The sequence below is a fragment of the Pleurodeles waltl genome, chromosome 3_1, assembly GCF_031143425.1.
Source record: "Pleurodeles waltl isolate 20211129_DDA chromosome 3_1, aPleWal1.hap1.20221129, whole genome shotgun sequence".
Taxonomy (NCBI): domain Eukaryota; kingdom Metazoa; phylum Chordata; class Amphibia; order Caudata; family Salamandridae; genus Pleurodeles; species Pleurodeles waltl.
In genome coordinates this window covers 909,239,956-909,263,355 of record NC_090440.1, presented here as the reverse complement: position 1 = coordinate 909,263,355, position 23,400 = coordinate 909,239,956, and the positions used below count along the sequence as shown (strand labels likewise).

General features: G+C 42.9%; 1 protein-coding gene across 1 annotated transcript in view; it reads left to right on the top strand.

The window, feature by feature from the left end:
* Nucleotides 1–23,400, top strand: part of EPHA10 (EPH receptor A10) — a 1,402,205-nt gene that overhangs the window by 741,164 nt on the left and 637,641 nt on the right. Inside the window, exon 8 of the mRNA XM_069223890.1 lies at nucleotides 14,825–14,933. Within this exon, the coding sequence (XP_069079991.1) occupies nucleotides 14,825–14,933 (109 nt within the window). The remainder of the gene's footprint in view (nucleotides 1–14,824; nucleotides 14,934–23,400) is intronic.

Genomic DNA, 23,400 nt, shown 5'->3' with positions numbered 1-23,400 from the left:
TAACACATCAGAATGTAATCAGCAGTGGGTGTGGCCTGGCTGGAATTGGTAGTGGATGCTTAGTCTGAGCATCCTGAGCTGATTGGCGGCCCCTGGAGAAAATAATCCTGCAATGGGGTAGTGAAAAGCCCCCTCCATCAACGATATCTATGGTGAAAGACCACCACAGCTTGACTCTACTGATTCTGTGCCCTCTACAGGGCAGCCTGGTCTGCGGTCGACGGAGACCAACTGCACACAAAATGGTGCTCGTTTGTTGATTTCCCTGTTGAGGCAGAGAAGACTGCACTGCAAATGACAGCGCCATAGGTCCCTGTGCCAGTCAGGGGTCGGCGGTGAGCTGCACCTCTATTGGAGTACAGAGGCTCCAGGGGAATGAATGAAGAAGTGGCACCGCATGAGGAGGAGTGGCAGCTGCTATACAGAAAGATGCATACCAGGGGTTTTTAAAATCAATTGCACTTCAATGGGATGGCTGCGAGGTCCTAAAAGGGGTGCATAAGGTGCCTGAGGGGACAAAGAGGACCTGTTCAGGAGGTACTGTGATCTGGAAACTCACCCCCTCGCTCCCTTCCTTGGGCTAAATTACTTGTCACAAAAGACTTCCACGCAGCCGGGAAGCACTAAGCGCAGTGTAGCAAGATCACAATGGCCCTGGGGGAATAACGAAGGAATAACCAATGTTGCAGCGCCGCATGAAGGATAACAATGAACATGGTGGGAAGCAGTCTTTGCAAATTGACTGTGCCATCATGGGGCTGGTACAGACTGACATGGACCACACACAATGTGCCAGAAAGTTATTGGGGAATATTTGAAATTATATCATTGGTGATGGCTTCCCCACCCCTTCTCTACATGCTTAGATAAGTGGTGATTCAAAGAGGGGCTGTGCATCCGAGGGGCACTTGCAGTGAGGCATGACAACGCACTGCAGAGATTCTGGACTATAAGGTGGGAGTGGGTCATCAACTCACTAATGTTCTATGACTGAAAGCTGCTTGTTCCTTACTTTATCTAGCACATACACCATTCGGAAGAGATCAGTGACCATTTCATGAAGGAGAGGGAGACAGTAAAAAGATGGAGTGAGGCTGGTGTCTCAGGTGTGGATTGATCACTCTTTGACTTCAATATCCATTTACAGATTGCCCACGGAGGTAGTCACAGTACTCTTAACAGGGCCTACATAGCTTGTGCGCTATAGCTTGCAGTGGTGCTGCTTGATATATAACCCCTGAAACCGATAGTGCTCAGAAAGACATAGTTGAATGGTAAAATGGTTAAACAATGGGCAGTTAGGGTGGGATCCACTGGGACATCGGCTGGAGACAGTGTTAAAAACTTTGATAGTGGACCCGCTACTCTGGCTGTGCACACGGCTGCAATTTTGGGGGCTATAAGAGTAACTAAAGTGTCTCTGGAGATGCAAATAGCGGCAGTAGCAGGAGAGGTGGGGCTCTTGCGGGACGGTCAAAGGAAGCTGATTGATCGAGTTAAGGGAACAGAGGAAACACTGAGAATGACAGTACTGCAAGTCAAAGTTCGGGCTCAGAAAGTCTCAACCATGAAGAAAGAAGTGCAACAGTTGATGATTTGACTTGAAGATGTGGAAAGCCAGCCCCATAGTCACAATGTTCCCCTGGTGGGAGACCCAGAGAGGATGGAGGGCCCATCTCTTGAACTTTACATGGAAGGATGTCTGATGGACACTGTCTTGGAAGGGGAAGCCATCTTGGTTCTTTCCAGTGAAAAGGGCACATGGGTTCCTGTCGACCCGCCACCTCCAGGGACGAATCCACGCCCAATAATTTTTCACCAAATGACCTTTAAGACAGAGATGTGACCCTTCAGACAACAAGAAAACATGGGTCATTGATGATTGAAGGTTAAAAGTTCAATTGATATCCCGACTACGCTAACCTGTTCCAAAAGCTTAGAGGGGCATATGTTACAGTGAACAGAGTCCTGCGCACATTGGACCAGAATTATGGGCTCCTCTACCCAGTAAAGTTATGAGTTTTTCGCAATGGGAAAGCTCTTTTAATGGGCACGCCACATGTGGCTTGGTCCTGGCTAGAAGCATGTGGCTTGTGGTGTGGGAGACCAATGAGTGAGGAGGCTGGAGATGGATGGTGAAAGGTGAGGAGCAAGTGTAGGAGCACGAGAAAGAAGAATAGCGCTTCCCCAACTCAGACACAAATTAAAGAGGCACAGGTCAAGGCAGTCTTGGACATTAGACAACATGAAACTTCCCTGGGAAACAACAAGTGGTGGTCTTTAGCCCTAGAAGGAGGGGGCAGAGGCTCAAATCATATGAAAATGAAACATGGGTCCAAGGTGGACACTCTGCCAATTGTAAAACCCATGACCTCAGACCAACTGGGTTGAGGGGAGCCATAAGGAACATGACCCAGACAACACCATTTCACGCTCTGGGAAGGGCCTTGCCATACATATACAACAATTTGGAGATATGAGTACTTACACAGACAGCCGCAAGGCAGAGACAGTGGCCTGTACCACAGTGACAATGTCACAATTAGGTTTTCTGGTTCTTAGTTTTGGGGATCATACATACTGTGTGTTTGGTAAGTGGTTTGTTAATGAATCACAACACAGTAAAGTAGGGCGGGGAGTAAGTTACAGGGTAGAGTTTTGTAGTTTAGCATGCCACAGTACATTGTCAGTTGTAGGAAAGTCGATCATTGGTTCTTGGGAAGGGTGAGATAAAGGAAGACACATGCCACACTTGAAAGGATACAGAGTAGACAGTTGTCGTTCTTAACGTGGAACGTAAATGATTTGGAGTACAAGATAAAAAGGGGTTGGTCCACAAAGCCATACACAGATGTCAACCAGATATAGTCTATCTACAGGAGACGCACCTGGGGGATCCACAACACTAGCGTATGGGGGAGGCAAATATAGGTTGGTGGGATGGGTATGAGCCTCATCCGAAAAGCCACGTCTTGAGGTTCTTCCTGAAAATCGTGAGCAATGGGCTTTGTCTGAGGATAAGAGCAGTCAATGGGGGAAGGTAGTGTGACAAGGGGGAAATTGGACCGTTTCACAAGAACTCTGGGAATGTGTGACATTTGGAGGGCTCTGCAGGAACATGAGAAAGAATACTCTTTCTGGTTTGGCTCCCATGATGTCCATTCGAGACTGGACTATTTCCTTATGACCAATTATGTCCCCCCCAAGGGGGGCTGAAATGGCCTAAAATAAAATTGCCCCCAGGGGAGCAATCCTTGCCTAAGGGGTCGCTCCCTATCTGTAAAAAAAAAAATCCCTGGTGCCTAGTAGTCTCAGCTTCCCTTGGGGGCAGATCTGTCTAATTAAATAGGCCAATCTGCCTCCAAGGGGGGCAGAACTGGCCTAAAATAAATCTTCCCTTCCCCCCCCAGGGGAGCTACCCTTGCCTAAGGGGTTGCTCCCCTTGCATGAAACTGACCTAAAATAAAATCCCTGGTGTCTAGTGGTTTCTGCCCCCAAGGGCAGAAATGGCCAAAATTCAAAATAGAATTCCCCCTTTCCCCCCCAGGGGACCGGCCCTTGCCTAAGAGGTCACTCCTCACCTGTAAACAATAAAAAAAAAAAATATCTCTGATGTTTAGGGGCTTTTGCCATCCCTGAGGGCAGATTGGCCTAATTACGGTAGGTCGATCTGCCCCGGGGGGGGGGGGGGAGTGGTGAAAAGGCCTAATTCAAAATTGCCCACCTGGGGCGCGTCCCTTCCCAAGGGTCCGCTACCCTTTTGCATAAATAAAAATAAAAAAAATCCCTGGTGTCTAGTGGCCATTTCTGCGGCCCGATCGCTTCACGATTGGGCAGCAGAAATGCTCAGAGACATCAAAGGAAAGGACACACCTTTCCTTTCCTTTGATGCCTCTCCCGCCCCCAGCATGTGAACAGAAGAGAAATGCTTTTGCTGCCTATGATGAGGTCAGCGCACGATTGCGTGCTAATGTCATTAGATGTCACTTGGGGGGGTCAGGAGGTGGGGGTGTGGGTGGAAGGGGAAGCGATTCCACTTCCATCCCTGCCTATGGGAGGGGGATGCCAGGCCATCGCCCATAGCAGGACATAACGGTTACATCCTCAGCACCTGAGCGCTGCAAACGAGGACATAACAATTACGTCCTGGGCACCCAATGGGTTAAAACTTGTGTACAGAGTATATCATACACCCTCCTTGCTCTATAAACTAGGTATGGCTACAGACGCACATTGTCTTGGATGGTGTGGACAAGAGGGTACATTTTATCAAGCACTTAAGAGCTGCCCCATGATAATGGGCTTCTGGCAGTCAGTGAAGGATGTGCTTGAGAAAGCAGCGGGTAAGGCATTGGAACTCTAACCTAAACTGGCACAACTGGGAGTGTGTGGACAGACTGACCACACCCAGTATCACAAACTCCTTGTTAACCTAGGTTGCACAGTGCCGAAATGTGATAATGCAGGACAGTGGGGAGTGGGAACCCTTCCCCAGTATGGGGAATGGAAAAAGGGAATGGATTAGTGTGAACTCATGGAGAAGGAAATATATGGGGGACGGGGCTGCAAAAGGAAATTTGAGGTGATTTGGAGGTGGATGGAAAGCTGGTATCACTTAGATACGATATCTCCCAGATAACTTTTACTGGTTCTTCCCCACTTTTAAGGGAATTAGCGGATGATAATCTCATGTTCCCAGCCAGGGGAAGAGAGTTGTTTTGGACATTCATAAAGGTATACTCTGTAGAGACTAACTGATTCACTTCTGAATGTACAACATAGAATACATTGTGCTCATGACGGGATGGAGTAGGTTTCATTATTATGTTATGTGAGTTTGATCATTTTTTTTATAATAATAAAATAAATACATATTTAAAAAGACTACGATAACAAGGAGGTGAATACCACTAACATGGTTAATTCCTGAACTTTCACCGAATCGTCCTGCTTTGGGGCACCCACTATCATCCAAATACTTTGTGCCCAGGAGAGTAAGGCTGTGTGTGTGTATTCTGTGTGTGTGTTTCTGGGCTAGCTCAGTGTGAGCTGAGACCCAATAAAGACTTTTCCAAATTTTGGCAAGATTAAAGGTAAGAAAACATCTTACCCTAAGTTCTGACAGGACCGTTGGCCACCCAGATTCGCACTACGTTCTCTCATTTACTTACCTTCACAAAGACTCAGCCTATTAGAAGAGGAGGCAGAGGCCTACGTGGAGCAGTAAATACAATTCAGCCATAGCTTACTGTACTCATCCCTCCCTTCGCTAATGCCTCTTTCAGCTGTATATGCTCCACAAGCCTGTTTCCTGGACTATGCCCTCCTGCCTGGCAGATATTAATGAGGCTCAGGAGACTCAGAGCTACCTGAGCTATCAGATGTTTAATGCCACATGATCCTTTTGGGTGACCCATCAAATCTGACACTGTTTTATTTCAGAAGACTGCTCAGTGGTACTTGTATTGCAATGTCAGCAAAAAGGGATATGGAAAAGAGAGCTGATTTGTGTGTGTGTCATTGTCATATGTGTGCATGTCTGTATATGACTAAGGGTACCTGTGTCCCTGTTACTAGATATGTTTGCCTGCATTATTCTCTTTGTTTATGTATGTATGTGTATGCATGTGTGAATGTGATTTGCCTGCCTCTGTGTGGATATGTATGTGCTGTAATCCATATATGAGGTTAGTGTACATTGATGTTTGATTGTGGCACCCCAGTGGTAGCAGTGGCTATTTGTGGCATGATTGTTGTATATTGTGTCTGTGCTTGCCATTATTGGCCAACTCGGCTGTGGCATTTACATCTGGTATGGACAAAGGCATCATTGAAATAATGTCCGAGTCACAGATATAGATATCTACATCTAAATATAGATATAGCTATATAGATATAGTTATTGATGTAGATGTGGACATATCTGGTATAATGAACAGGCTTGGCACTGTTATTGGCAGTTGTGAAATAATTGTCAGCCGGCCTGGCATATTGTTAGTAACATTGGCCTTGTTGTTGCTTTTCCTGACATGACGGTGGAATCCCAGGAATGATGAATTTTGGCATAGTTATGGACACTGCGTGCCACCACTGACCTATTCGTAGATACTTTGAAATTATGGCAATAATTGAACATGTAGTACTCACTCTGGCGTAGTGGCTAGTTACGGAGTATTGGTTGCATTATTGGCTTTTTTTGCGCGTCAGGAGCTTTGATTGGGGCTCGTAGGTCCCTCTGGTTAAGGATGTGGAAGGCAGATCCTGGGGAGAAGTCTGCTCTCCTGAGACTGCCTTTTGAGGGGCGCAATTTATTTGGAGATCAGTTGCCTTCCATGCTTTCGAAGGCTTTTAAGGAGAGGAAACACGCCTTGCCTTACAAAGGTGGTTCTTCTTCTGGCAAGGGTTGGTGGAAGCATTCGTGGTCTTCTCCCTTAGTTGATTCCAAGTCTTTTTCTTTCAGAAAGCATCGTTTTCAGCCCCGTTTTTCTCCTAAAAAGTCTGCTTCTTCGGGTGGGGAGGATTCAAGAAGGGGTCCTGACAATCAGTGTGGGCCTGGCACAGGGCCGGTTAGGGGACGGCTGAGGCACTTTCTTCCCGTTTGGCAGGAGGATGTCAGCGATCGCTGGGTGCTGTACATTGTAAGCAATGGCTACGCCATAGACTTCGACATGGTACCTCCAGATACCGTGGTTCGTCCTACTCCACTGCCTGCGGACGGGGCCCGGAGGTAGGCGTTGTTGGAAGGGGTCCGGGACTTGCTTCTCAAGAGGGCCATAGCTCATGTTCCTGTGGGGGAGAGGGGTCTGGCACTTATTCCATCTTGTTCCTAGTTCCGGAAGTGTCAGGGGGATTTCATCCTGTCCTCAATCTGAAGGGTGTGAATTCCTGGATCAAGACTGTACATTTCCGTCTCCTTTCCATTCAGTCGATTTTTCCTCTGGTCGGTCCAGGGGATTTCCTGGGGTCTCTGGATCTGCAGGATGCTTACCTGCATGTTCCAGTGGCTCTGCCTTCTCAGCAGTTCCTCCGCTTTGCGGTGGGCCAGGACCATTTTCAGTTTTGTGTTCTGCCATTTGGCCTCAAGTCCTATCCCCGGATTTTCACCAAGGTGCTCGCCCCTCTGGTGGCTCTTCTAAATTCTGAAGGGGTGATTGTCCATCCTTATTTGGACGATATTCTAATTCAAGCGCCCACTCAGGTTATGTTACAAAGGCATGTGGCCCGTGTTCTGTTGGTCCCTCAAAACCACGTTTTTTTGGTCAACTGGGGGAAGTCAGATTTGGTCCCTTCCCAGGATCTGTTTTTTCTCGGGCCGATTTCTGACTCTTCAGGGCTTGGTGACTGTGTCAGAGAAGCGGTTGGTGTGCCTCCGGTCACAGGTGTCGCTGCCGGCCCCCACAGCCCTTCAGTGGTTACGTCTGCAGGGTCATTTGGCATCAGTGGTTTGTCTAGTGCCATGGGCATGGTTTCATCTTCTTTGCCTGATGAACTGGTTTCTCGTTCGTTGGTCTCCAGGGTTGAGTTCTCTTCGGGCATGGATTCCTGTGTCGGGGTTTGTTCGCCGGGAGTTGGGTTGGTGGCTGGTGCCGGCTCATCTTTGTGTAGGGGTGTCTTTATCTCCTCCTCACCAGATGGTGATGACGACCGATGCCAGCCTCTCAGGTTGGGGGGCTTGGATGGGGTCGGCTCAGGTCCAAGGATTTTGGTCGCCTCTGGAGGCCAGACGCTCCTCGAATTGGCGGGAGTTGAAGGTGGTGCTTCTGGCACTGATTCATTTTCAGGAATCCCTGAAGGGTTTAGCAGTTCTTATTCGGACAGACAACTTGGTGACCAAAGCTTACGTGAACCGGCAGGGAGGGACCAGGTCGCGGTCACTGTTCCGCATTGCGAGGGACATTTTTGTTTGGGCACAAAAGTGGGTTCTTTCCCTACGAGCCACCTTCATTCAGGGCGTGGTCAATGTTCAGGCGGATCCTCTGAGCCGGGTCATTCCTTCGTCTCAGCTTTTCTCCCTCCGGTTGTCTCTGTTTCATCACCTGGTTCCCATGTGGGGTCTTCCGGTGTTGGATGTGTTTGCCTCCCCAGAGAATTCGAAAGTCAGTCGCTTTTGCTGCCGGTTTCGTTGTTCTCAGGCTTGGGCGGTGGACGGGATGTTGTGTCCTTGGCCTCAGGATCTTTTGTACGCGTTCCCGCCCTTCCAGTTGCTCTGTGTGTTTCTGGTGAGGGTATGCCTTCTGAAGGCCAGGGTTCTCCTGATCGCGCCCCATTGGCCGAGGGCGAATTGGTTTCCGTTGCTTCCGTTGATGGCTTCAGATCCCGGGTGGACTCTGCCTCTCTGTCCCTCGCCTCTGGAGTTTCCTTGCCTCCCGATGGGGTCATTGAGGCAGTTGCACTTGACGGCCTGGAAGTTGAACGGAGGGGTTTGACATGCTTAGGGGTTCCGGTAGCTTTGAGTTCTACTTTACTGGCTTCACGGCATCGTTCCACTTTACTGTCTTATGGTCGGCAGTGAAAGATTTTTTCTTCCTGGTGTTGCGGCATGGGTTAGATCCTACGGCTGCTTTTCTGTTTGGGGTGATGCAGTTTTTACAGGATGGGGCCCAGTTGGGCTTGTCTGTGGCTTCCCTACGGATGCAGTGGGCTGTAATTCAGGCTTTTAGTGGTCATGGCGTAATCTCTCTGATGAGGGTCATTTGATGCCTTGGTTTTTCCAGGGGCTTTTTAACTTGTTTCCTCATCCGGTGTGGGCCTTTCCTTCCTGGGATCTTTCTTTGGTGTTGGATGCCTTGACTGTTCCTCCTTTTGAACCTCTGGTTTCCTGTGACTTGCGTCATATTTCTTTGAAAACTTTTTTTCTGGTGGCCATTACTTCAGCCCGTCGTTTGGGGGAGTTGGGGGCCTTGGTCTGCTCTTTTCCTTTTTGTAAGGTTTTTCCGGATCGGGTGGTGCTTATACCGGCTCCTTCGTTTGTTCCCAAAGCTAATTCGTCTTTCCATGCTCGACAGGAGGTTATCTTTCCTTCCTTTTGTCCCGATCCTTCCTCGGATGAGGAGGTTCGGTTGCATTCGTTGGATGTGCGTCTGGCTTTGTTGGAGTATCTAAGGGTGGTTGCTCCTTTCCGGAAAGGTGATTCTCTGTTTGTGAATTTCGGTCCGTCTCGAAAAGGGGAGAAGCCGTCCACTGCTTCCTTGAGTCGGTGGGTTCGCTCTCTGATTTTGATGGCTTATTCTTTGAAAGGGGTGGTTCCGCCCCAAGGGATACAGGGCCGTTCTACCAGGGGTATGGCTGCTACGGTGGCGGAGCTACAGGGTGCTTCTGTGGTGGAAATTTGCAGGGCCGCTACTTGGGCCTCACCTTCAACCTTTGTTCGTCATTACAGACTGGTGGATTTGTGCAGTTTGGAGTTGGTATTGGGTCACCGTGTCTTGTCCTCTATGATGTAATAAGAGGGTGTTTGTTCGGTGTCCTTTGTTGGTTGTGATTAAACTTGTTGCAACTCAGTGTCCGTCTCCTGTTTTTCTCTTGCTATGTCTCATTGGTGGGAAGGAAGGCGAGGGAGGGACGGGAGGTAATGCGTCCATTACTTATGATAATGGCATTACTCCTAGTCCTACTCCCTCGCCTTTTTTTCCGTTCCCTCCCGCCCTCCCGGTACGGACCACCTGAGTTGCTGTTTGGGCTTGTTTCTGTACAGGAGGTGGTGGGGGTTGGGAAGGGGTTAAGGGGAAGGGAGGGGTCTAGGGGGAGGCAGGGAGCCTCATTGGTGGGAAGGAAGGTGAGGGAGTAGGACTAGGAGTAATGCCATTATCGTAAGTAATGGACGCATTATATTGACGTTACGGTGGGGTGTTGCTAGTCCTGACAAACACCTTGCATCCTTGACATAGTCTGTGCATCCTTGGTGAAATGGTGGCCTTAATGTATGTACACCTGCATGGATTTTTATGGGCATCACTTACATTTGATGACTACCATGGCATATGCTGGGTATGTCTTTAATGTGATGGTCAAAAAGAGGACGTGTCAAACAGTGGCACATTTGAAAACCTAATACCATATAAAATATCATAAAACCTCATGGAAATGATAAACTGGTATTATGAACAAGGCACATTTATTTACTGAAAATTAAAAGCTGTTCTTTAGGGATAAAATGAGTTATTTCCAGAAAATGACACACTTTTGTGTGGGATGATTGATAATATGTTCACGAAAGGAAAAACGTATTTAAGAGAGTAAAACATGTATTCGTACAATTATGTCAAGTTACTGTTTGATGGCAAAATTATGAAACTTACATTATATATTGTAATATTAGCCTTACATTTTTAAATGGAATTAAGGACCGTTACAGTTTTTACTTCTTTTGTGCCAGAAGTTGTGCCAGAAATTTTAGTGCGTGTTATTTCATGAATGATGTGAAAAATTGTTGTGAACTGTATTGAAATAGTGAAATGTTATCTAAGCATATAGTTGAGAATTCATTATTGTGTACTTTGTCATCCATTTTGTCTTGGTTCTGTCATATCGAACTTTAAGGAAATAAATACAAAACTGATTGTGTAAAGTTGCAGTACATGTTGACTCGCTTTTTAAAGCTGATTTGAATCAACCACACAATACTTCAATTTTTACCATACCACATAAAATGTCCTTTTTCAGGATGGAAGCTTCCTGGTGTTGTGGGCAGCTTCAAAATGTAATCCTTGACTAAAGAGTCTTCTATATTTCTGCACCAGTTTTCAGACATTCTCTGTGGTGATTAAAGATCAATAGAAATTGATTCATGTATAAATTGACATTTTATACAGCATGTACAGCTAGCATTTGAACCTTTTGTAAGTACTCCCTAATTTGCTAAGAGGGAAGCCATAGTTTGGCTAAGTGGAAAAGTGGCGATTACAATTCGAATCTTCTAGGTGCTATTGTCTGCCGGCCAAAGTTTAAAAATGAAAGCAGACTGTTGTATCTTTTGGCGTACCAAGGCCCATATTTATAATTTTTTTGCGCCGCATTTGCTTCGTTTTCTGACGCAAAAGCGACGCAAACTTACAAAATGCAATTGTATTTTGTAAAAGCGCTGCAACTATGGCTCTAAAAAAGTATAAATATGGGCCCAAATGCTTTAAGCTCCTGTAGCTAGCAGATTGAAAACGCAATCAAATTAGCAACTGATCCCGAACTTCTGTACATGGCAATGTACAGTCATTAGAAAATCCTGGCTCTGGAGTCCAAATCTGGGCTTCCATTTCGTCTTTAATCAAGCTCCCAACTATGGTCCGTGCTGGATCTAGTTAAACATTTAGGTCTGAAGATACTCACACTCTTCTCACCATCATTGAAGGCATATAGATAGAGGTATGCGCAGAACCGATGCACGTTTGTATTGTATGTGCCAGAAAACCAGCAGATGAAACCCACTCTTGTTCCCAAGACAAAGAGCACCAAACTATTCCAGGAGATGAAGAGGTATTCCACTTCGAGGAACTCGAAGTTTTATCTGATGCATTGCAACTCTGTGAACAGATTATCACCATATTTCACCTTCTAATATTCGACCTTTCCACTGGTCATTACTATTTAGAGAATTACCCTAGAATGGTGCTTGTGGCTCTGTCAGTCAGCTGAAGTCATCGAGAACGGCCATGATCTTAAGATATGGGTGGAACAAATGGCAAACGTTCTTCTTTCGCACGATTCTTTAAACATTTCAAAATCTTTGGTAATTTAAAATGAACAAATAGTAGCAAATATTATCTGCTAAAACCTTGTAGGAGAAAAATGCCGCACAAATACTTCAGCGAGAGATATCCTTTGGAGAACATTTTCTTGCTTCCGATAAGAAACACAAAACCTCTCCAGCTTTGGCATTTCATAAAAAGCCACTTAACAAATGCCTCTAAAGAGCATGTAACACCTCCATAAATATTAGCTTCAGTGCTGGATGTGTGCATGTGTATGCGACAACAGTAAACAACGAAAAGGCTGCGCAACATTCCTGATCCATACTGCTCTGTACTCTTCGTCATGAAAGGAACGGTGGGCGGGAAAAACTCCTTGCAACATCAGGGCATACTCGTAAAATGGATAATTCTTGTTCCGGTCGTGGACGTGGTCTGGGGTCGAGGTTCATAAAACTTTCATACTGTTTGAAGCAAAAGACACATACATATGTTGTGCATCCTTGGGTGATAAGTCTCATTTCTAGCATAACTCTACATTCACCTGCTTTTCATGAGTGACAGGGTCCCTAGGGTGTCTTACACTTGGCCGCCTTGCTGCTGGGTGAAACAGACTGATTGCAGTGCAGCTCAGATATGGAACAGCAGCAGAGCCGAACAATCCTCATATACCACTAATAACTTTATTACTTTTACTTGACCATTCATTTGCTATGAATATCAAATGTCATTATTACTGAGGTACTCAATTTGCCCACCTTCCGGAGGTCGGCAGATTCGGCACTGCATGGCGTGAAACTGATGATGAGTGACCGATGTTCAGTTAATTGAGCGATCCTTCTACTGAATCAGATAGTTTCTCAAATCGGAGAAAACTGCCACAGACAGCATCCAGGTACAAAAATCACACTATTTTGTTTATTTTACATCTCAGTTGAGTAACTGTATATCACGGGTGCTCAAGACATAGTGGTTCAAATACATAGCTTAAAGGGAAAAGAATGTCATACTTGGGTAAAAAAAAAATTACCAAAAAATAAACCTTTTATAAAAATTGAGAGTCTAACCAGCCAAGCTGCTGCCCAAGGTTATGAGGCGTGTGATAAAGTGGGTCAGATCAGTTTAAATAGTAGGAGCTAAGGAGTGTCTCTGAAAAAGTTGACAACGTTCATGCTCCTTTCTAGGTACTGCAAGAACATATTTATATGATTGGTTCTGTTGAAGTCCCCCACAAGTTCAATTTCTGAGAGAAAACTTGGTGGGAGGGGAACAACACAAAAGCTTGTGGCAGACTACCACACAAGTCTTACAAAAAAACATATAGGAGATGAATATACTGTATGTAATGGGCGGTCAAGATTGCGGCGCCTAGTAGTTTGTACTTGACCTTAATAATTTCAGACATTCCTCGATTTCAATTTATAAATTTGGTGAGCATGTTCTTGGTATACAGCTACCATGAACTTTAGTTGACTCAAGAGAATGCAAACCCATTGTTAATACTGTAAAAGCATTTATTTGCTTCAGGGGAAAAAAGTATGGTCTCCAACACTGTTTCAATTCTCTTAATGACTAAAGACAAGAGTAGTTGAGTATTTCCACACATAAAGTCAATGCCAATAACCAATTAGGTAATACATGGCTGATTGTGTCTTTTTCCCAATTAAAAGTGTAACTTTAAGGCTCATGGAAGGGGGCTACTAAACAACCAACATTACATTGTGCTCCATCTCCTGGTTCACTTTTATCGATCAGGGCAGCAGTTTTACGCACATGAGAGCAACTGCAAGAATAACCCGCACGATTTAACAAGCTCATTTTGTTCACTCACTAAGGACTATTGTCCGCTTCTTTCCCAGACATTTAGTAATTTTAATACTGGTGAATCCCATTGCCTACCCACTGGGCAACTTTGTGGTTCATCAGAAGGACTCAAAGACTTATGTGAACAGTACAGTGCTTAACTTGTAAATAAAGTGCTGCCGATGCTCAAAGCCCTTCTCTTAAACACGAGACTGCTTTAATTACATCTGCCAGCACTGAATACTGAAGCAGCGTAATCCTGAAGCCGTCTCAGGCCTCTTCAATCCATTTCCGGTCACCCCTGCCCCTTCAGCTCATCCTGCAACTTTCTACTTTCTCCCTTTATGACGCTTTTTAGTTTTTCCTTCTTCCGTCTTTCTCATATGTGTATTTTGCTCTCAGCAAATGCTTGAGGCTGAAGAATAAGCCCTGGCCATCACAATTAAGTGCCGGTGGTCAGCACCGGAAACAACAAGCACAAATTGTGCAACAGTAGCACTTCCACAGGAGACTTACAAATCTTTTGGAAGGTTTCAAGAGCAAGAGGCAATTTCAAGTTTTACAACAAATGTCATGGAATAAGAGCAATTTCAAGTCTCATCACGAATGGTAGCATTCACTGGCAATTTCATTGAGCTTGGGACAGTTTCTTAATGTGTTAAAGAGACATTTTCTCTTGTCGCTGGCATGGTTTCTTAAATAATTCAAGTTAACATATGTAAACAGAATATACAATTACATCATATCAGGGGAATTTTCACCCAGCTTCAGCCTTCTAAAATTCTTAAGAGAGTGTTGGTTGCCCTTGTAATGGATTTGAGCTGCTAACTGATGAAGGGAAGACTGTAAGGAAATTCTTTGATCTCTGTAAGAACTACAAAATGTGACCTGGAGGTGATGAGGGGACTTTGGTTTGAACTAATAAAAAAGAGACTATTTAACGTGTAAGAGCTAAAAGCATTATCTGCGTAGGAGTTACACTGACAATGTGAACTTGCCACTACAGACATAAGTATTCATTTAAAGTCTGGACAGATGTGCTCTACTATTTAATACTTGGAAAGTTTCCAAGTGTCAGCTGTTGTTAAGCCATAAAAAAAACTGCATAGCATGGGTTATTATCCCCACGTAGTCAATGGCAAACCCCAACAGAACTAATGGATTTTCTTTTCAGAAATATATTATCTGTATACTCATCATGCCTCTTAAACTTAAATTTTGCTACAAGGTCTTTATTTCATAAATCTATGTAAACCACACAAGTCTTTAATTGAGAAATGCATTATTTTTTCATACTGCAGCTTTTCTACAATGACCAGTGTTCCCATTCTTCTTCACAGTAGCCCTTGTCTCTTCAGAACAGAATCCAGTCATCATCATTGTGGTGGTTTCAACTGCTGCTCTAATAGTCCTGGTTTCAATGGTGGTCGCCTTCATGATCTGGAGGAGGTGAGAATACCTATTGCTATTCTTCCATCACTCATTCTCACAAATTATTTCGCTTTCCCCTAACTGAGTATTTTTTCTGAATGTACATCTCATTCCACAGACTAAAATAAGACATGATTTTGGTTTTTGTACTTTATGCACTCTTTTATTAACATTTCTTTAGTTAGGCAATAGGTGAACTGTGATTGATCTTCCACGTTGCTGAACGGATAGACCCACAAAGTAAAAATAATTTCGATAATCGTAATCTCGATTTACCTTTCATAGTTTAACCTGACCACCAAGGCAGAAATCAGATGAAATGTTTCAGATTTTAATTTAGTAGATCAACAAAAACATAACAGTGAATGTAAAAAAGAACATAAGTGTTCACACCAAATTAAAGAGAATGTTCTGTGATAAAATGTTGCAAAAATCAAATAGATGAAGAAGGGAAGATTAAGAAGAAAGAAAACAAATCAACATAGTGAGTCAGTAAGGGAAATCTACTGAATTAAAAATCAGTGGGATATTGAAAAACAGTAAAGAGATTTCAAAGAGAAGTCTTCCAAGTTGACAAGAATCTAGGGTCCCCCTGGGGCCGAAGAAATTGTAAACATTAGATGAAAACAAGGTGGGAGCTTCTTTCAGTAAATAATTTTACCTACCACCTACAACAAAGGTTATGCAGCAAAATAAAATAAAAACTAATTCTTGCTACACTTTTCATTGAAGAAGGTCTAAGTAGGACTAATTCATGAAGTACACCTAGCATGCTAGAAGTTAGTGGTTTCCCTGGGCATAACTTCCACATTCTGACTCACACATAATTTTGTTCCTTTAAAATACCTAGTGGGGGCAGCATTGAGGTGCATTGAAACTTAGTTCTAGAAGGCTAGATATGTGAAACATTCCTGAGTAGGACACAGTGTCCTCCATGGCACGCAGACAGCCTTGGGATAGTTACTATAACATTTTACTTTGGAACATTGAGACATTATTTCTTCAAAGAAACTCTTAGTGGTGTATGTTATGCCTTATCAGGTATTTTATGTCTGTTCATTCCTACTTTTTGGAACTTTTCAATGAATTGATTTGGCCAAAACAGACAAATTGTCCCACAAAACAAAGTTTTAAGGTAAAAAACATATTCACAGATGTTTTCTTCAAGACAGATTCCACAGACTACAGCTTTCTTTAACTAAGTGTTTTCTCCAAAGGAATTAAGTTAACAGATTTCCAGATGATTTGCATTATGCCCAGTCTCCATAGGTACCCCAACTCCAGGGCTTTCTCATTTTGAAGATATTCACAATATTAGAAAAAAGATTCAACAAAAGGACCCATCATTCTAAAGCTGACCACTTCACCACATTTGAATACAAGTTTGTTCAATATTAATATCAGTTTCAGTGGAATGAGAATCCTGTACATTTCAGTCCAAGAAACAAATTGTACTGTTGAGGTATGTCCTATAGTCCAATCCATATAGTTCAAAAGGTTTCCCTAAGGGTTCCTTATCTTAGTTTTGGTACCCATGGACATTAGTTTTGCAACCCCCTTGAGAAAATGTTAGCTATTTAAAGTGTGATAGCGTAACTAAACAGGAATAGGAATGCTAAGTGCACACATCAATTATAAATAAAAAATAAACATGTATTCAAACAAGATGCAAGTTTCCCATAGGGCATGATTTTATTTTCACACTTATTGATGGACAAAAATATATCTTATGTAACCATTCTGGAAGCAGAAGCCTTCAGCCATGTGTGAATATTTTGTTAAAAAGCACAAAGCAGACCAAGGTCTCCCTCATCTGAATGACCTACAATTATATATATCCAGCTGCAGGAAGTAGGTTTATCCCAGTTAGAAGTTACAAGTTAAAAAATGTGTATGGAACTCAAAGATTTTCAGCTGGTCTAGCCAGAATAGTATAGCTTGCATGGTCACATTTAAATTGGTCACCTATGGATTAACATCCTGCTGCACATATCAGGGAATACGGCAAAGGTCTTAAGCAGAAAAAGTCACTTCTAGAGGGTATAGTTCCAAGGCTTTGATAGCTTGTTATACACTTCCTAGTTTTAACATGGATTTCCAAAAAATAAAATAATGGCATATTTACCAATCCCAAACTTTTATGCATGTTTTGGGACTAGTTTGAGTGTTCTGATATCAAGTGTGAAATGTCTTAGCTGTAAATATACATCTCATCATGCTACTCAAGTAGTATTAGACCCAGACGGGGTGATTGTGAGTTTGGCAGATGGAAAACTCCATCCGCCAAACTCCCGACAGAGTTGCCCCCACCTACGCAGCGACCTCTCTACCACAGTTATTAGGCGTTTCCCTCTAGTTCTAGTGGGAAACAGGCTACAGCATTGTGGCAGGCTCGTAATCAAGCCAGTGGCAATGCTGTAATGAGCAGGCTGCACCAGCACCATCGCAATGTTCACTTTCTGCAAAGCAGACAGTGAACATTGTGAGGGTGCTGGGCAGGGGCAGCCCTGCACTGCCCATGCTAATTGCATGGGCAGTGCGGGCCCCCCTGTGAACTCCTGCACCTGTTCGTCAGCCAGCCTTTTCATGGCGTTGTTACCACTATGAAAAGGCTGGTGGAGAACAAGGTCGTAATCCCCAGGGCAGCGCTGTTTGCAGCGCTGCTCTGGCTGATTAGGATCGCTGGCGCAGCCAGACCGCTGGGATCCATGATCTTGGCAGAGCAGGTGGTTCCCTGGCAGTCTGACTGGACAGTGCGGGCCCTCCTGTGGCCACCTGCACCTGCTCTCAGCCAGCCTTTTCATAGTGGTGTTACCACCATGAAAAGGCTGGCGGAGAACAAGGTCGTAATCCTCAGGGCAGCTGCCCTGGCAGATTAGGATCTCTGCCAGACCACTGGAATCCAAGATCTCGGCAGACCGCCAGGGTTTTTATGTGACGGTTGGACTGCCTCATCTGCGGAGGTCCAGACCGCCACCTTGAGTGTGGCAGTTGTAAGACCGTCACATACGTAATCAGGCACAGAGTCTCCTATGGTTCGAAAGTCACAGGATGTACAAAGAAAATGCATAAATGATTGCAGGTCACCAATCCATGATCTAACTTAGCAGTAGTTACACTTAATCTGAAAGAGATTTGGAGGTCTACAGAAAATATGTCATATTTTTAGAACAGCGTTTCAATAGATAAGAGAGAAGCTATGAGGATGATGTATTACACATCACAGTTTTCCTAAGTGATCCCTGAAATGCAGGGCAGCCCATCCATTACTAATACTACTGACCACCAAGGAGATAGGGAAAAATATTTGGATGGGTCTTTGTATGAGCCTGGTGCTCAGACAGAGTCTTGGCCAGCATACAGTAGTGGACGATGTAGTGTGTACTGATGGAACAAGGCTAAAAGTTACTCAGCACATCATTGTTGGTCTTGTTTGGTAGGCTCATTCCAAAACAGAGGTCTTCAATCTAGAGGTTCAAATAAAATCAAACATGGAAAACATGAAAGATAAGCTGTTTATTTACAGCCAGAAGCTTCCGCATGACATAAAGGACTTAGCCAAACACACAATCTTAAGAACAGCTTTGCCTCAGTAGTCACACTGCAGCAGAGCCAGTCAGAAATTCACTTTTAAGGATCAAGTATTTGTAGTAGGAATAAAAGCAATCTGTAGGAGTTGTTCTTCCAGTGTCTTCCATGGGCAGATAGTAATTCTTTACATCCCCAGCCAGGAGTGTCATCCTTTATTATTCAATTCTAAAATGTAATCAGACCATAAGTGGCTGAATTTATCATGGGATAAAATTCATAATGGCATTCCACATGATCCTGTATGAATTTCCACACTTTACCCTCTTATTTTCCCTACAGCAGTGCTTAATTTGTGCTTGTTGTTTCCGGTGCGGAACACTGGCACTTATTTCTCAGGGCCGATGCTTATTCTTCTGCCTCAAGCATTTGCTGCGAGCAAAAGACACATATGGAAAGACGGAGGAAGAGAAAAATGAAAAAGCGTCACAATAGGAGAAAGCAGAAAGCTGGAAGAGTGAGCTGAAGGGGCAGGAAGTGGGTGTGCACGGATTAAAGAGGCCCGAGATGGCTTCAGGATTACTCTGCCTCAGTATTCCGTCTTCGCACATTTAACTGCAGCAGCCGTGTGTTTAAGAGGAGGGCTTTGAGCACTGGCACGTTTTTCTTTACAAATTAAGCACTGCCCTACAGTATGATGCAGTGCCCACCCAGTGGGGCAGGGCCTTCTGGTACCAAATCCTACAAGAGTCTCTTGCAGAACAGAAATACAATATGGATACATTTCCAAACTGTGAGATAACACAATATCTTTTCTTCAAATTCCACCAGTATAAACTAGACCAGCTCTCCACAAAAACTAAATGGCTCTTCAAAATACTTTGAAAGATCATTGGGGATAACATATCAGGGATAACGGACTACCTGAATAGAAATTGAGCAAATGTTACATTACTATGAAGAGGCAGGAGGATTCTTTACAGCTTTTCCCGCTCACCCAACCTTTTAAGAAAGGGAGATTGACAGTTTTGGCACTGGTCGTTTTTATTAGTATATCCTAATTTGCAACTCCAGGAATTGTGATTATTCAAATAATATATCTCTGACTGAACAGATATGGAAATCCTTGATTCTCATGTCTTAAACACAGGATGTATTCATAATCCATCTTTTCAATAGCTTACTTCAACCAACACTTCCCCTAACCTGTAGAATGATGATGATTGTTTTGATCATGCTCAGGTGATGAATTCTGAATTGTATTTAGATTTTTATACATAAAGATCCATCTCCCAGCTTTCAATTTGACACTGTGTTTAGAGGATATAAAACCTTTACTTTAAAATTACATAATTAAATTATATTTGCTAGTAGACCAGCTTTTACCTACTTCTAGAGTTGCTTATCAATGTGTGTATTAACATTTTACAGCTCCCACTGTCAACTTCTGGTATGTTATGTCAAGTAAGTCTTGCATGTTCAGGTAGTGCACCTGAAGTGAAGAAAAATGGTATTTTACTATAACAATTCAGTTGATGAGTCAATAGCAAGGTATGGGGTGAACCAATGAACAGAGTGAATTTCATACATTTCCCACAAACCTCTAATTTGCAAACATAACCCTCACCATTTGAAGGAATTTACAGAAAGTCATGGTCAGTGAAAAATGATATGTTTTTAGTATGGCAGCTGGATGCACAGTGTTTATGATAGCATTGCTCAAGTACGCTGCATCTTAAGCTGTTTTTGATGTGTACAGCTTTGTTGGCTACATTTGTTAAAAATTGATCTCCTTTATAAATATTTGCTCTGTATCTGAAGCTTAAAAAAGCTACCTGAAAATGCAAATAATTAGGAAGAAGAAATACATTTTCTATCCTACCCTCCTGTCAGAGTTCTGCTGTCCCAAAACTGTGTTATGATTTTGCAGCTTGAAAAATGCTTGTCAATCAGCACTTGACAGTGTTTCATTTTTGGGAATTTGGATTCACATATATATGATCTAAATCTCTGCTGAAAGGGTTCTCAGAAAGATATACTACTCCATAAAGAGACATGAAAAGTTTAATTATATGAGACTTAAAAGTTTTGCAAATGATCAACCAATTGTGCTGATTTAGTGCACACTAAGGTGATAGCATGGGCGAAATGAAGTAGGAAGGCTTTGAGTTAGGTATCACAGCAGGCACATAATGAAGATAAGCACCTCAATCATTAGACAGAGGCCTTACAAAAATGAGACCTGAGAAAATGTATTGGGTATTAAGACAAAAGAAAGATAATACAGTTCTGTGGGAATCTGTGTGTGTGTACAAGTCCTGTGCCTTCCCTATCATCACCCTAATTAGTCAGAAAGTGCTGTTGGCCCAAATAAATATTGCTATCATAGCCTCTGTGCTACTTAATATTGTCTCTGTCTACTTCAATATTTTCCTTGCTTCAATGCAGGTGAAAGGTTTCCTCAATGTGACATGTTACAATCTAGTACATCATGAATTCATGACTTTCTTACCATCTAGAATTATAGAGGTACAATACAATAATACTCTGACTTCAAGATGCTAAGTATATGATTGGTGAACTCTTGAAAACCCCATGCAAAGCTAATGTATCCTACAATTGGAAAGAGTGTCATAGTATAGTGTGGTTAAAAATAGATTCCAGGAAAGGCACAGGAGAGATTACAATCTTGTGACTACATCTGAGTCTGGGAAGCAAATGAAAATCTTGTTCCTCTCGGTTAACATGCTCACAAGAATCCGTTTGAGTTGTTGAAGCTCATTCTTGTGTGTTACATGCTGAGAAAATTATTCTCACATTAATTAAAGATTTATCCTTCAACTTATGAACCAAATGTCTTCCAAAACACGAAGACTGCAATCCACTGACATCGACAGATGAGGCAAAATTTATTATGCCCTATGATACATTTTCTGGATGATCCATTGTTCTGATTTGAATGTTCCTTTGTGTCAACTATTCTCTCCATTTCGGTTCCAACATTGTCATCTGTATTCATCATATAAAGATTGCATTCTGTGGATTTGTGACATACAATTGTTGTTTTATCCCTGTCCTTTCATGTGTAACTGTCACTGATATCATAATGGATGCATTTGTAGCTGAATAATATCATTAAATAAAGACAGAACTTTAAAAACATGGAACAAATCACACTTTTGAGTTACAGACAATACAAACACATTGTAAATAATCACATTTTGATTAATGATATAAATTCCAATCTATTTACAGTTTAAGACTAATTATCCACATTCCTGTCTTATGTGCAAGTAAAAAACATGTAATGAAAGTGTTTATCACACTTCACACCAGAGTAATGGTATTTACGGGGCCTGGTAAATTCATCACTCCCATCCACCTTCCTTGTTTTTAGGACCATAGAGTCTGAATTTTCTGAAGGGAAGGTTGGGAATTTATCCCGGAATTTTGCATGCTTGAATATGTAGGGGTAAATCCTCTGAACTAACTTGCTAATTTCTTTCTCCCTTCCTCTTCTGGCTGACTCTGTGATTTCCATGAATGTTTATCAACTTGTTTGAAAGGCATACTTTCCCAACTTCTGTGAGCTCAAATGCTGGCTGGCTGCGAAAGAGGGGAATCGATTCGACCACCAAGGTCTGGAAACATCACTGTTGTTGTGATTTTCCTCCTTCCCTAATTAAGACTAGTGAGAAGAGTTGGATAGGTGCCTCCTCACAGCAGTCTAGAGGAATTCAACCCCAACAACGGTTGCTTACTGATGGCGAGATGGACACCTCTCCTCAGTCTCTTGCTCAGGCAAGTGCTTGTCAGACATGGCATCTTGAAGGACCCCCTCCTGTTGTGTAGCACTTGAAAACAAAATTGTTAATCAGAGCATGTAGTCAAGTTAGTTGGGAAGATTTTATATTGGTAAAGTTAGATTTAAAGCCTTTGACTATCAAGTTATTGGACAAGCATAAAACATAATTAAAAAAAGATAAAATTTTGACTAGCTACTTGGACAATCCCGTTACATTTTAATGCCCGAAATATTTTTTAAAAAAATACTTGTCCAACACATAATAAAAGCTTAGGTCTTTATTTTTTTAAAATACTGTTAAACCACCTGGAGTCCAGTCTTAGGTTGTGTTTGTTCCCCTGAAGCCATCAGGGTATGTGTTAAACAGGACTGCTGGAGATACTGACACATCCTGGTGAAAGGCAGGAAGCAGATAATTGTTGTATGTTCAAAGCGTCTGGTTCTGATTTCTGCTGTCAGCTCTGCCCTTGAAAGACTGAAAAGGTTCAGGGACACATCTTCATTAGCGTGACAGATGTCTCACTGTAATGCTCGTTAATTTACGATTTAAGAAGGATTAAAGATTCAATTGGACCCTGCAAGTGTGCAATTTAAAAGTCTAAAATTTACAGGGGCAAACTTTTGATCGCTTTGTGACCATTAGCAAAGTGATAGGTCTCTATACGCGCAGGGATGGCCATTACTCAATGTTTTGGGAGGAAATCATGAGCAGTTTAAAAACTTAATAATTATCCTAAGGGCTGTGTCTGCGAGAGGTAATTGCTGAATCGTGTTAGAGGGATGGTTACGAGTAGCTGTTCTACAATTTGCACAAGAATATTCTGAATACATGAAGACTAGAGACAACAAAATTAGATCTACTTAAATTTTGATGTGCACTTTGCATCAATCTAGCATTTTGCTATTATTAAAGTGTAATGAGCAATGGACTGGTAAATGCTGCTACGAGCTGAATTGTTGTAGCAACAATTTAGCTCTCAAATGCAATGAACAGTGTATTGTGTACATCTTTGTGAGTTATGTGGGCGAGGTTGAGAATGAGTCTAGCTGCTGGGTTCTGAACGGTTTGTAGACCTGCGCGGAATTTAATTCTGCCAGAGTACTCTGAGTAATTTTAGTACTTCTGTGTTACTCTCTGATACAGAATTACAG